At 40.5% G+C, this 15526-nt stretch overlaps 1 protein-coding gene across 1 annotated transcript in view; it reads right to left on the bottom strand.

The window, feature by feature from the left end:
- zdhhc9 (zinc finger DHHC-type palmitoyltransferase 9) overlaps positions 1–15526 on the bottom strand; it is a 37758-nt gene that overhangs the window by 7061 nt on the left and 15171 nt on the right. The window contains exons 3-7 of the mRNA XM_017698339.2: positions 11986–12144; positions 8302–8439; positions 7437–7485; positions 2456–2558; positions 187–290 (exon numbers count right to left, since the gene is read on the bottom strand). Of these exons, the coding sequence (XP_017553828.1) occupies positions 187–290; positions 2456–2558; positions 7437–7485; positions 8302–8439; positions 11986–12144 (553 nt within the window). The remainder of the gene's footprint in view (positions 1–186; positions 291–2455; positions 2559–7436; positions 7486–8301; positions 8440–11985; positions 12145–15526) is intronic.

The raw sequence follows: 15526 nt of genomic DNA, 5'->3' as shown, positions 1-15526 counted from the left end.
AAAATATGATCAATTCTCCATGCAGTTTGCATGATGGTAAGTGGTGGGTAAAAGTTTCTAATACTTAGTAGCTGCAACAGTCTCACAGCTAAACCTGTGCAAAGCTAAAGAAGTGTATTTTGAACAATGAATTTGGTTGCACTTTGCACTTACTTAAGTAAAAAGACAGACCAGCATGATTCCTACCTGGGGTAAGTGGGACCACAGAGCACCTCACAGCAGTTCTTCATGATGTTCTTGTGACTGTATGGGTTTTGGACACGGTTCTTCCCCGACCACGAGCCTTTTATCTGCACAGAACAAACATAAAAGCATCAGAATTAAGAAATCAAGCTGGCTGGGCACCAACACTGTCAGAAACTACAGCCAGCTCAGCCAAACTCAAAGCATCTACAGTCTTCTTGTATTCCTGCTGCTGCTGCAGGTTAGATGCCAGCACTTCCAACAGAGGCCCGGGCAAAAGAACTCGCTTCTGGCTTATATCTTATTCAAAAGTGCTGTTTCAGTTTTAGTTGTTAACTCCCTCTGGGTCTGACTTGACCTAGTAAAAAAAAAAAAAAAAAGAACTATTCAGGGATTTAAAGAATGCATGTCTGAAGGAGTAAGACAAGGCTGCTCTGGCATTAGCGAGAGGTCTTTTATCTTTTCCTGGATGGAATTTAAGCATGAATCAAAAGCACTGGATAACAGGATAGAGCTTTAATGACTTCTATTTCTGCACAGCTGTGGTTAAATTAGAAATGGGACTCATGAAAAGACTGAAGATTCCATCTGTCTGTCACTTTCTCTTACAACAAAAATAGGAGTGGCACTCGGCTAGAAGCTCAGGCTCAGGTTTGAAGGTGCCCTTTGTGTCCATGCCTCTCAATAAATCACCTCACACGTTGTTTGTATGTGATCTGCATCGCTGCCAGCAAGTATTGATATGTCTATTATTAGCAAGATCAAATTCACACAAACAAGAGACTGACATAAGCTAATGTGTCAGCCAAGAACATCACTCCTCCCTTTTCACCCCTTTTCACTCTCTCTCTCTCTTTCTCTCTATGCACCCATTTGATGGATAAAGTGCTGTCAGGGAGTGTTATAAATGAATCATTACAGTAAAGTGTGAATGTACCACAGCCCAGAACTACAGGCTCTGCAATCAGATCAGGGAATTGCCATCCTCAAGCATAAATAAAAATGTGGTGCAGCACTTAAATACACAAGCTTTACTGTAAAGCACACACTTTACTGTAGGGCAGGGTTCATCAGGCTACATAAGCTCATCGCAAACTGGCAAACATACATTAACATTTATAAAGTAGTAATAAGCACTTTCTGTTATTGAAGCTTATTGTCTCAACCTTCATGTCTATATAAATATATCAACTGTACATGTATGTGGACAGTGAACTGAAGTAGTTTTTGACAGTCTAGGTCACATAATGGTAGAAAGTTAGTATTTTAGGTGCAATAATGGTTGCTCCGACAAACGTTTGATGATCTGTTTTGTAGTCTCTGCCTTTAGAAGCCTTTTTTTAGCTATTTATATGTCCTACTTTAAATGCAAAGACAATAAAATATTTGTTCCATATTCTTGAGTGCTATTAATAAAGGTTTTTGCCATCCATAAAAACAGCATCATCTGTATTTAAGAAAAATGATATTTAATATATTTAAGGAGATTTAGGTTGCAAATATAAGGGGAATATGTACAGGGGCAATCCTCAGTGTCTAATCAAAGTGTTAATGATCATGGGTTCTGTAATAAATAATAAATGCCTGGGCTGGAAAGAGACTGTAGATTAATTTGTAACAGTCACACAAAAGTACTGTAGTTGGTAATATGAAGAATTAGAGCATTTTTGTTCTTTCAATTAAGGTTGGGGGCCCCCGATTAAAATATAGCTTCTAAAAACAAACAATGCTCTTTAAACGTCCTACTACACAGGAGACGCAGAATAAAAAGGTAAGAAAGAAATAAGTAAGGTGTATTTTAATGGGAAAATGCACAATTCACAAAAAAAAAAAAAAAGAATCTAGTGTTATCCCAGTAAAACCTGGCTATTTTCACTCCTGGAAATAATTTACATTTATAAAAGTTTATGTAGGTTAAAGTCAGTTGTCATGATGAGTTTACATAGGTGTCACATAGCCTTTTGAACAATGTCCAACAATAAAGCTTCACCACCCACGCACACACAAGGTCAGCTTTACGAGACAAGCATATGCAGGATTGTGTGATTGTGTAAATGTTTACTGCGGCAGCATAGCAGCAGAAAATTCACATTATAGTTCTCTCTCCTGCGATCCAGGCTTTGACAGCACTGTTGCCAAGGTGACAGCTGACTAGCTTTAACGCCTCAAAGAGTTTACCACAGTTCAGCGCATACATTTATCCCTACTGCAGCAGGAATCAGAGTGACACAGGAGTGTGAACTGCACTCTAAGGTACAATAGGAACACTCACATCCTCGTTGGTGGTCTGGTTGAGGGAGATCAGGTACGTATGGAAGCCGGTCAGTCCCACCACAGACCAGAGTGTGAAGAAGCACACCAGGACCTCTATCACAGTACAGTAAGGAGTTAAGGAAACAAGACAATGACCACTGTCACACTCTTCCTTCTGGCTGCTTTGCATGAACATCTAATATCTTCACTAATGACTCAAAGTTTATTTACATTCACTGGTCGCCTTTAGTAGAAGTACTGCCTTGTAGGTCCTCCTACATTCCTAATGATGTGTTTACATATTGGTTTAGAAAAAACAAAAAAGGCTTTGTTCCTCATAGCAGAATTGCTGTAAATATGCAAACCGCTTTCCATTTTTTTTTCTTTCTCAATTTGTATACTGTTACTGTATACTGTTGGGCCAAGTATTTTAAAGCAAATTACTATGATCTAAATATTTTTTAATTCAATCGCATTTCCACAACACATTGACTGGCATTTTTCTTTTTAGCTGTACCACATAAGATATTGTTATTAAGTGATACTTTTTTAATCCCACAAACTGGGAAATTCCACCTCCGCACTTAACCCATCCGTGAAGTGAAACACCACACTAGTGAATACATACACAATTGACTAATAGACACTAGTGAATACACACACACACACACTAGGGGCAGTGAGCACACTTGCCCAGAGCGGTAGGCAGCCCTATCCATGGTGCGCCCAGGGAGCAATGGGGGTTAGGTGTCTTGCTCAAGAACATCTCAGTCATGGATGGACTGTCAGCACTGGGGATCGAACCGGCAACCTTCCGGTCACAGGGTCATTTCCCTAACCTCCAGCCATTAAATTCAACAGTCAAATGTAATACAATCTCGTTTCTAATTAAAAAATAAACTTTAATGAGAAAAATATGTAGCTGCATTGCAATAAGAATGTGTTAAAAAAAACTTGAACAAACTTGAAAAAAATGAACTCCATAAACATTTTGCTTTAGCATACAGAGCTCCAGCTGACCTAAAAAACAGATTAATATCACTACACTTTTCATGATCACACATTAAGCTGCACTATATCAAATTAAACTAACTCAAGTGCTGCAGAAAACACCCCAACCAGAAACCTTGGATAAACTGCAAAGTTCCATCCATGCTACATGCTCACCATGCTGCATTTCTTTCAGGCAACGCTGAAGACTAAAAAGGTCCAGATATGATCTGCGTAGATCCATCAGAAAGGCCAAGAGACAGTACAGGCTGAAGCTGGAGGGCTACTACACCACCGCAGACTCGCGGTGCATGTGGCAAGGACTGCAGCACATCAGCAACTACCAGCAGATGATGAGCAGGGTGGTCACAACCAGCCACACTACACTACCTGATGAGCTGAATGAGTTCTATGCTCACTTCAAGGCCCTCAACCATGGCCGACTGAGAGACGCTATGGCAAAGTAGAGCACACAGAACACATCCCCGGGCATGCACTCAGGGTTTGCTCATCAGAACTGGCTGACGTGTTTGTGGACATACTCAATCTGTCCCATGTAAACTCTCAGAAAAGCTCCTCACCCTCAGACAGACACCCACCCTCTGTAACTGGGTGCTGAACTTTCTAACAGACAGACCCCAGTCAGTCAGAGTCAGCAGCCGCACATCCAGCACAAGAACAATGAGCACAGGGGTTCCCCAGGGCTGTGAGCTGAGCCTCCTTCTGAACAACACCAGTATCATCAAGTTTGCTGATGATACTATAGTCATTGGACTGATCACTGGTGGGGATGAGACAGCGTGAAGAAAGGAGGTAGGTGAGCTGGTGGCCTGGTGTCATGGCAACAATCTTTAATTGAATGCAGACAAGACCAAGGAAATGATTGTTGATCCAAGGAGGAAGCAGGAGCTGCACACACCCCTGTACATGAGTCCTAGCAGTGACTGTACTTTCTGACAAGGCTGAGGAAATTTGGCATGAAAATGCTCAACACTTTCTACAGGAGTGCGATCGAGAGTGTTCTTATCAGCTCCATCATGGTCTGGTATGGAAACTGCACTGCTCAGGACAGAAAGGCTCTCCAGCGTGTGATTAAAACTGCACAGTCCATCTCAGGAGCAGCCTTCCCCTCACTACAGGACATTAATCACAACAAGGTCATCAGGAGGGCCCAAAACATAATCAGGGACAGTACACACCCCAAGCACAGACTCTTCACACTCCTACCTTCAAGCAGATGCTACAGGAGTGTCAAGCCCAGGGCTACAAGACTAAGGAACAGTTTCTATTCACAGGCCATCAGGCTTGTGAACACCTCACTCACTACCTCTTCCCCTCTTCCACTCTGAACGGGTTTAACTTTTGGCTGACCTTGCATTCAATAACTGCAACTTACATACACTGTACTGCTGCAGTCAGAATACTACTGTTACTATTACTTGCACAGAACACTACTGTTTACATCTGTTACTTACAACATGCACTTTATGAACCGCTGCTCTACATACTTGCACATGCGCACATGCAACTTTAATTTTCTTTGAACTTTGCACATATAACTGCACTTTTTACTATTATTTTACTATTGTTTTTAGTGTTACTTATATTTTCTTATTCTAAGATTAGAGGAACAGTAAAATAAGAATTTCATTGTACAGTGTAAATGCCTGTTTCTGCTGTGCATATGACAATAAAATTCTTGAATCTTGAATCAAATTAAAGTATGCTCTCTTATAATCAAGCATGCAGTTGGGACATGTTTTTTAAAGTATTGATGACATTTTCAATTTGCTGAGAAAAGCACTTTGAGTGTATTATGACATAATTTATCATGATAACTGGCCAGCCTTACTATGGTCTGTAACTGCACACCTATATAGTGGTCCTATAAGGTATGTGAACCTAATAAAGTCACCAGTGAGGGTAATTACAAGGCAGATGTTTCCAATAAAGTGGATAGTGAGTGCATATTGGTTACACTGTGTAGTTCACTGTATGGTTCACTGCACTGCAAACAGCTGCCTGTTTCTCTGATCTATAATTTCCTAAACAGAGCTCAACAGAGAACATTCTCTCTTTATGCTGGGTTTGAACTAGCTTCGCCAGTCTTTCTGGTCAGCATGGCAACTGCTGAACTCTGATATTTTATGGGCTTAATATCCGAGACTTGCGTTGGCTGTGTAAATGCTTTTATAAGCTCAAAGGTGCTGACACTCAGGGAAAATGATCTGTACTACGTAGAAATAAATTTGTGAGCATGCAACTTATGTGAAAGGGTATTAAAGTTATAAGGACATGTTTCTTTGTTTTTCCATAATATTCACTCAAGTAGTGTTTATAAGGAAGGAATCTTATTTTTTTATTTTATTCTTACAACCCCAATTCCAATGAAGTTGGGACGTTGTGTAAAACATAAATAAAAACAGAATACGATGATTTGCAAATCCTTTTCAACCTTTATTCAACTGAATCCACTACAAAGACAAGATATTTAATGTTCAAACGGATAAACTTTATTGTTTTTTGCAAATATTCACTCATTTTGAATTTGATGCCTACAACACGTTCCAAAGAAGTTGGGACAGGTGCATGTTTACCACTGTGTTACATCACCTTTCCTTTTAACAACACTCAATAAGCGTTTGGGAACTGAGGACACTAATTGTTGAAGCTTTGTAGGTGGAATTCTTTCCCATTCCTGCTTGATGTACAACTTCAGTTGCTCAACAGTCCGGGGTCTCCGTTGTCTTATTTTGCACATCATAATGCGCCACACATTTTCAATGGGAGACAGGTCTGGACTGCAGGCAGGCCAGTCTAGTACCCGCACTCTTTTACTATGAAGCCACGCTGTTGTAACGCATGCAGAATGTGGTTTGGCGTTGTCTTGCTGAAATAAGCAGGGACGTCCCTGAAAAAGACGTTGCTCGGATGGCAGCACATGTTGCTCCAAAACCTGCGTGTACCTGTCAGCATTAATGGTGCCTTGACAGATGTGCAAGTGACCCATGCCATGGGCACTAACACACCCCCATAACATCAGAGATGGTGGCTTTTGAACTTTGTGCTGATAACAATCCGGACAGTCCTATTCCTCTTTGGCCCGGAGGACACAACATCCATGATTTCTAAAAACAATTTGAAATGTGGACTCCTCAGACCACAGGACACTTTTCCAATTTGCGTCAGTCCATCTCAGATGAGCTCGGGCCCAGAGAAGCTGGCAGCATTACTGGGTGTTGTTGATATATGGCTTTCGCTTTGCATGGCAGAGTTTTAACTTACACTTGTAGACAGACCGACGAACTGTGTTCACTGACAATGGTTTTCTGAAGTGTTCCTGAGCCCATGTGGGAATATCCATTACAGAATGATGTCGGTTTTTAATGCAGTGCTGCCTGAGGGATCGAGGGTCATGGGCATTCAATGTTGGTTTTCTGCCTTGCCGCTTACTTGCAGAGATTTCTCCAGATTCTCTGAATCTTTTGATGATGTTATGGACTGTAGATGATGAAATCCCTAAATTCCTTGCAACTGCACGTTAGAAACGTTGTTCATAAACTGTTGGACTAATTGCTCACGCAGTTGTTCACAAAGTGGTGAACCTCGCCCCATCCTTGCTTGTGAACAACTGAACCTTTCAAGAATGCTCCCTTTATACCCAATCACAACACTCACCTGTTTCCAATTAAACTGTTCACCTGTGGAATGTTCCAAACAGGTGTTTTTTGAGCATTCCTCAACTTTCCCAGTCTTTTGTTGCTCCTGTCCCAACTTCTTTGGAATGTGTTGCAGGCATCAAATTCAAAATGAGTGAATATTTGCAAAAAACAATAAAGTTTATCCGTTTGAACATTCAAGTGTATTCAATTGAATATAGGTTGAAAAGGATTTGCAAATCATTGTATTCTGTTTTTATTTATGTTTTACACAACGTCCCAATTTCATTGGAACTGGGGTTGTAGTTTAATGAGGTGGGCTGCAGGGCCCAAAGGGCTCAAAAAGGATATGTTCCAGGGGTTTCTTTAAGAGCGTTCAAAAATCCAGAGTCCACCGAGCCTGTAGAAAGAACATGACAAACAGTATTAATTAAAACATATAATCATGTACATATACTGTCACCTTCCTTGTATGTCTTTTTCTCACTCCCTTTCATTATTAAAAGAGCGACACCTCACACAGTGATTCCTCACACGTATAAACCCACCCACACACTCAGCCAAGCTTCCCTCCGACCCCCACCGCGCACCCAATCCGGACTCATTATGCCAGCGCTGCTCATTTGTATTCGCCTCACTTATTATATAGCATTAAAAAATCATGGTTTAAAATTAGGGATGACATTCAGCCTGCGTTACGCCCTAAATCGTGATCACAGGCTCCAAGCTAATTAGGCAGACTCAAAGTCTATTCACAAGACTACAGCACACAGTGGAATTCTTGCACTGCTTCTCGATCCTTTTCGACTATACTCTCTTCCTCTCCCTCTCCCTCACTTATCCTCTCTCCCTCCCTGCCTGTCTATCTCCTGCTGTCTTTGCATGGGAGTAGTCTGAAGCAAAGAAAGATGAAAGGCAAGGCATGTCAACCAGCTGCTAACTGAAGCGCATCAGGGGCCTTTAGAAAATATGGAATCTTCTCCTGCTTTAATGATCCTGAGAGAGCTTATTAACCACACTGTTTAGTGTCTGCAAGGTGAAGCAGACGTGGATTTCTGACACCTTCCACCACTGAAGACCTTTATGTAAACACTAACAGCGTGGAAATATTGATCGGTTGCTCCATCTTTGCATATTGCTGATTTATCATCACTGAAGGCATGGAAATGTAATTTCTACACAAACACACTTGGGTGCAAAGGTCCATAACACTCACGCAGTGCAACGTGGACAATATCAAAAGTGAAGATGTAGATGGTGAGGAGGGAGAGAGAGAGTGTGAACAGGTAGAAGTAGCGGTAGTTCCTCTTTCCAACACAGTTCCCAACCCATGGGCAGTGATGGTCAAAACGATCTGTTAGAGAGAGAGAGAGAGAGAGAGAGAGAGGGAGAGAGAGAGAGAGAGAGAGAGAGATCAGTTACAGATTTGTAGATCAGTACAGATTTGAATAATGATAAATAACATGATAAATAATCTACAGATTATTTTGACAATCAAATAAGAAAACTTCAGAATTAGAAGAAATATTTTACATGTATAATTTTCAATAATATGAAAGCAATTTTGTTGCATATAATTGTGTAAAATTATTGTAATATGATTGTCCTGTGCAACTCCTGTATGAGATTTAAATTAAAAATGAAGTGTTTTAGATTTTTCCAGAATCATAAATACAGCTGTAGAACATTCTAAACACAGACACACACACACACACAAAAATACTATGTGTAAAAAACTATGCTTCAACAACATGCACATTTTCCTGCAAATCATTGATTTATTAAGAAAGAACATTTTAATCAATTTACTTAACCAAAAAAAGCCCTAAATATGATAAAAGAACTCTTCTCCAACGAGATGTTAATCAGCTCATGTGAAATGTATGTACAGCTATCAAAGGTTAAAACAACAATTTGTTCTATAAGATCCCTGCAGCAGGAAAAGCAGTGCACATAATTCACAATGTCTCTGAAAGATTAACAACAGAGAATAACCAACAAAATACACGCACAGCCTACAGATCTGAAAGAACTACACGCTGCTTCAGATCAACAGCTTTCTACATTTGGCCTACATACTGGAGAGCAGACCTAGCCCCTGGGCACCAGCTATGAAGAAAGGTTGGCGAGGTCTGCTCCGTGTGTGTGTGAGGAACAGACGGAGTGTAGCAGGTGCACGCAGCCCAGACAGACGGCCCTGTGTTCACAATGACTGTGCAGAGAGAAAGAAACCTGAGCCTTAACTGTGCTCTGAAATCTCAGCCCAGAGTTCACCTCTTTCAGTGTACACATGTGCATGTGGAGCTCATACACTGTTTCTGGCTCATCACTCAACATAGTGGATTTATCACAGAGTATTCACAGAGTAGCAAATGGCATGCTCGAGTACTTCAGAGGTGGACTCTGCTATGCATGCCTTCATTTAAAGACCCCCTACACTCCTATTGGACAGCCTTTTATGATTATATAGATTGGTATGTGTGTCAAATATGTTACTATAGCTGAAAGTATACATTTTATCATTGAACACAGTGGTTTTCTCAGTACTTCCATTAAAAAAGGTGTTTTGTGAGATGTTACATAGCAGCTTAGTTTTGTATGTCACAAAAAAAGCTTGAACCCCTCATGGCCCATTATATTATGTTTTTAAATTTTGAAGGTGTAAACACTGTATTTCCAAAAGTATTTGCTCATCTATTCGACATCCCCTTCTTAATCCATAGGGTTTAAAAAGGCCCACCTTTTGCAGGAATAACAGCTTCAACTCTTCTGGGAAGCCTTTCCACAAGGTTTAGGAGTGTGTTTATGGGAATTTTTGACCATTCTTCCAGAAGCGCATTTGTGAGGTCAGACACTGATGATGAACGAGAAGGCCTGGCTCGCAGTCTGCACTCTAATATATCCCAAAGGTGTTCTGTTGGGTTGAGGTCAGGACTCTGTGCAGGCCAGTCAAGTTCTTCCACACCAAACTCACTCATCCATGTCTTTATGGACCTTGCTTTGTCCACTGGTGCACAGTCTTGTTGGAACAGGAAGGGGCCATCCCCAAACTGTTCCCACAAAGTTGGGAGCATGAAATTGTCCAGAATCTCCTAGTCTGCTGAAGCATTAAGAGTTCCTTTCACTGGAACTAAGGGGCCGAGCCCAACACCTGAAAAACAACACCTCCACCAAACTTTACACTTAGCACAAGTGCAGTCAGACAAGTACCGTTCTCCTGACAACAGCCAATCTCAGACTCGTCCATCAGATTGCCAGACAGAGAAGCATGATTCGTCACTCCGGAGAACATGTCTCCATTGCTCTAGAGTCCAGTGGCAGAGTGCTTTACACCACTGCATTTGAGCTGCTTGGCCACTGAAACCCATTCCATGATGCTCTCTTTGTACTGTTCTTGAGCTAATCTGAAGGCCACATGAAATTTGGAGGTCTGTAGTAATTGACTCTGCAGAAAGTTTGTGACCTGTTCCTCACTACAAGCCGAGAGGCTCCTCAGCTTTTCAGTTAGTACTGATAAAATGAAAGGCTTGTAATTCCAGCAGCATCTGATGACTATTGTCTGAAGCTAGAGTACAAGAGAAACAAATACGAGACAAATGACTTGAAAAGTTAGGACCTAAAAACATTTTTTCCAAGCTCAGAGAAGCCTCTGGTTGCTCGTGCCTTTACCTTATTAGGGTTAGAAAGCAATACTGACATCTGTCTATATATTGTTAATTTTCATTTTCAATATATTGCCCAATAAAAAATATTGTAGGTTTACCTCATTGTTAAATGTGATTTTTGTTAGAGGTGAAGGTGCATATCAGAGTAATACACTATTGGAAATTGACCAAAAAGATTTAAGCTTACAAAATGTTTTTTGAAAAACATCATGTTGTGATACACACAAAAATAATTGTAATATACACTATATTTCCAAAAGTATTCAGTCACCCATCCAAATCATTGTTCCACTGTTCCAAGTTCAGGTGTTCCAATCACTTCCATGGCCACAGGTGCATAAAACAAAGCACCTAGGCCTGCAGACCGCTTCTACAAACATTAGTGAAAGAATGGGTCGCTCTCAGGAGCTCAGTGAATTCCAGTGTGGTACTGTGATAGGATGCCACCTGTGTAACTAGTCCAGTCATGAAATTTCCTCGCTACTAAATATTCCACAGTCAATTGTCAGTAGTATTATAACAAAATGGAATCGATTGGGAGCAACAGCAACTCAGCAACAAAGTGGTAGGCCACATAAAATGACAGAGCAGGGTATATATCGTGTATATTCATAAATCTTTGCATTCTTAATGGCCAGTTCAGGTTAAGGAAACCTCCCACGACATTTAAGCAGCTTCCTAGGCATAACCATAATACATAACAGTTAATAATTTATTATTCATTACAGAATATATTTGGTCTAAACGATCACTATGGGGTACTTTTAGTGTAATAAAAGTAATATCATTCCAAGTTCACCATCCAGGCATTAAATCCAATACCCTGCAAGGCCAAAACGAAGCTGCATCTTCATTCGTCACAAAACAAACCAGCCAAATTGAGTGGAAAAAAACGTATCGCATCTCACTTTCTGCACAAAGCTCTAATCAAATCGCCAAAGAAAAAAAAAACTCAGTAGCTTAAAACAACAACAAAAAAAAAAACAACAACAAAAAACATAGCTGGTACTTCTAAGCATTTTTCTTCACAGACACACAAACAAATCCAATTCTGCAGCACTTTTAATGAATCACTAACAAACAACCCAGCAAAGAAATCAGTTTAGTATTCAGCTTTACAGCAGCCATCCATATCAACAGCACTGGCTCCATCGCTACTTGTAATGGTTTCTAGAAAGAGCTCTGGTGCTCTGGAGTGTCCCGAGAGTGCAGACAGACAGCTATGGTCCACTCACCCACACAGTTGTCACAGATGCTGCAATGGGAGGCGCGAGGAGGCCTGAAGATCTTGCAGGTGTAGCAGTACTTCAGCTTGACGATTTGGTTGTTGATCTGCACGTTCCTAATGCGGGGAGGAGGACGTTGGCCAGCCTGGATGTTGCCATTGGCTGCTTCTGCAAAACGAGGGTGGCATAATACATCATTAGTTTATTTATGTTGCAATATTGACTTTCACAACACTGACGTCACAAAAGGCACTAACTGTAGCGCTTTGAATATCCTGACTTAACATTCCACATTATTGTTTCTGAATATACTATATATGGATGAATCAAGGCACTCACACACCCAACAAATGTAAATTATTTTGTTAATAAAATAATAAATAAATAAATAAATAAATAAAGAAAGAAAGAAAGAAAGAAAGAAAGAAAGAAAGGAATACATTTTTAACATGACATCAATTATTCACTATTGTGTTTTCAACATACTGTACGTAATTGTAATCTGAAATTTTACAATAGGAATGGCCGATATGGCAAAAATAAACACTGTGATACTTCCAGGTATTTTCAAGATGCACAATATGCATTACAATACTTTGTCCTGAAGTCTGATACGTTTGAACTGTTATAATAGCACCAGTGTCATCACGTTTAAAAAAAAAAAAACACTACCACACACTGTGTATACAACAATAATTAATCAGCTTTTTACAAACATGCAGTTGGCCGGTACTGACAACATTCACAAGATGCTCAGAAAACCATTTTATGACATACCGTAAGGTAATTTATAACAATTAGGTTGATAGGTTGACTTTGGCAAATAATGACTGACAATCGACCACAAGAATCCTTCAAAATATCTAAAGTGCATAGTTTCGGGTTTGAGAACTGATTGGCTGGGTTAAAAGCCATTGTACTATATCTGATAAACAGCATGCTTTCACTTTTTTGCTCCTCCTCAACAACACTATTTTTAGTTGTGCACTTCTTTTTTTGTAAGAAAGTCTAAGGCAAGCAACTGCCTATTGCACCCTCACACATACAGTTCCTCTAAAAATGTTCCTCAACTTGAATGACAAATGTGCCTATAAGAATTGTTGTTGTTTATTGTTTTTATTTAGTATTTGTTGAATAATTGTCTATTTAATGATCAACAGCTAACAGGTTAATCATGTACATCCCTAATCACAATAATGATAAATACGGTCATATTCACCATGTCTATTATGCAATTACAATCATATGCAAAGTTTTTTTGTTGATTTTTTGGTATACATCCTCTACAGCAGGAGTGTAAAACTTACCCAGTCTTCTAAAACTATCTATTTGCTTGAACTAGACACCTGGCATCCTTTCTTTGCTGCAAGTTCATTAATACTTGTGCTCAATTTCTGAGCAGCTGAGCGAACATGAAGTGTTTATATTGGATGAACTGCAGTTCGTATTTTTGGAGATACAAGTGGTGTGGAACTGTGTAGAATTGTGTAGAATTGAGGTGTAACAGCTGTTCCATAGACTGTTGTTGGGGTAGATGAGTCGGAGGGTTGTGCTGCACTGCATGCTGGAGACTGTAGTATAGTGCAAGCTAAATTTAACATATTGGGTAAATATGTATCTTGGGCAAAATGTTTACAACATATTATGTGTTTCTTTTTTCCCCAAACACTTTAAACTGCACTAAAATTGTCAGAAAAAAAGTCATATTTAACTTTGTTCTGTGTAAATTTTCACTTAGAATCAGTTTCACAAACTATCAGCGATCTTGGTCACCCGGTTACTGAAGGCTTTCTCCTGTGTCTGTTGTGTTTTGATTAGTGACACTCAGTATTTAAACACGGACTCTACCAAGAACAAATTGCGAAGTATTGTTTCCCTTACGGAACGCAATGAGCGTCTACTCTGATTTCCGTGTGCTGCATTTTGTCGCTAAACTATGATTGTTAACCTCGTGTGTCACTTGTTTACATTATTAAACCCACTTCTCTCGCCTTTTGATCCGCACTCGTCTGGAACTCGTCGATTCCTTACATAAACAAATTTTGAGGGCTGTTCAAACTTGTGAGTAAACTGCAATATGGAATTCCATCCATGTCATGCAGCCCTAGATCTGCGCTCATGTATGATTTATATATATGAAGTCATGTTTTAAAATCGGAATAACACACACACACACACACACAAATCAGGGCCAAGAACCCTGAACATGTCAGCGTAGGCACTGCTGAGAGCGTCCACTCCCACATAACATAACCCACACTGTTACTATCTGTTATCATAGCCGCGCTTCTACAATTCAGCCTAAAATTGTCAGTCTAATTTGCCATTCTCCAACATGTGGAGTATAAGCACTACAGTACAAGCAAAACGCTGCTGAACCAGAACCAGTTTTCCAAAACGTTTTTTCCATTGTCCCATTAGGCTACCTGAGACAATGTATTCTGTGCTCAAGGGCAAAGAATTTCTAATTTAACAACAAATATTGTTAGGCTGCTAATAGGAAGGAAAAAGAATCTGCTAATTTATTATAAGTAGATTGCAAATGTATGCTGTAATCAGTTAAATGAACGGCTGATTATTTCTTTGCACACATTAGCCCTACTTGATTTCTGTTGGGCTGCTGCTGCTGCAGCATTCACATTAGCAATGGAAGAATGGATTGTGTTGAAAACACAGGACGGTCGGTGTGAAGTGCTTTCTGTTTGTCTGCCTCTGCAATTGCATTCTGGAAGAACGCTGGCATCCCATTAGTATTCACTCAGGTGCCAGCCTTTAATGGGTTGAGGGGACTGAAGTGCGCAGCTGGCCTCTTCATCAACATGCCTGCGCTAGTTAGCAGCGCATCTATTCCCGCAACTAACGCAATCACTCTGCCTCGCACGCACACAAGCGCGCACAATCACTTTAAATAAAGGAATAGCATATCAAAGGAACAGAGACAGCAAGGAAATTTACTCTGAGTAATGAATTTCTTTGCTCGGCTGCAGCAATCCAACAAAGCTGTCTTCTCAAGGAGACGCAGAAGTTCAGTTGGGGATATGAACACGGTGTAGTGCAGTATGGGGAAACGGGGATTACTGGACCAGTTTTGCAAGAAAAACATGCAGCAATGACAACGCCTGTCCTGCTCCTGAACACAGCTGAACATTAGCAGGAGTGCTCATTTATCATGTAGTTTAAAGTCTTCCTGTCTCTGCTCCACACCCACTCTTCCTGAAGGTGCCGAGAGGGAGAGGCAGAGGAAGGGAGGATAGAGGAGGAGCGAGAAAAGCACGCATCTTCAGCAGAGCCAGCAGCAGCCCACGGAACAATAGCAGGGTGGGGGTGGGGATGCAGTGGAGGGTCGAGTGCAGACGGCTTTATCCCTGCAGAGATGGGCGAGGCAGGACACACCAGTATGTCTGTGTAAACGAACACAACGAACGCGTTTTTCTATAAATATTTTAGAAGTTAAAAAAATTGCTCAGACGATCATTTGTCACATGCTGATGTTTAGTAACTGTTTCGATGTGTTAGAAGGGATCCATCCCTTCTGTTTCCTTAAAGGGAC

This window comes from Pygocentrus nattereri, chromosome 8 (genome assembly GCF_015220715.1).
Source record: "Pygocentrus nattereri isolate fPygNat1 chromosome 8, fPygNat1.pri, whole genome shotgun sequence".
Taxonomy (NCBI): Eukaryota; Metazoa; Chordata; class Actinopteri; order Characiformes; family Serrasalmidae; genus Pygocentrus; species Pygocentrus nattereri.
The sequence above is the reverse complement of the archived record's forward strand: the minus strand, read 5'-3'. Positions and strand labels throughout refer to the sequence as shown.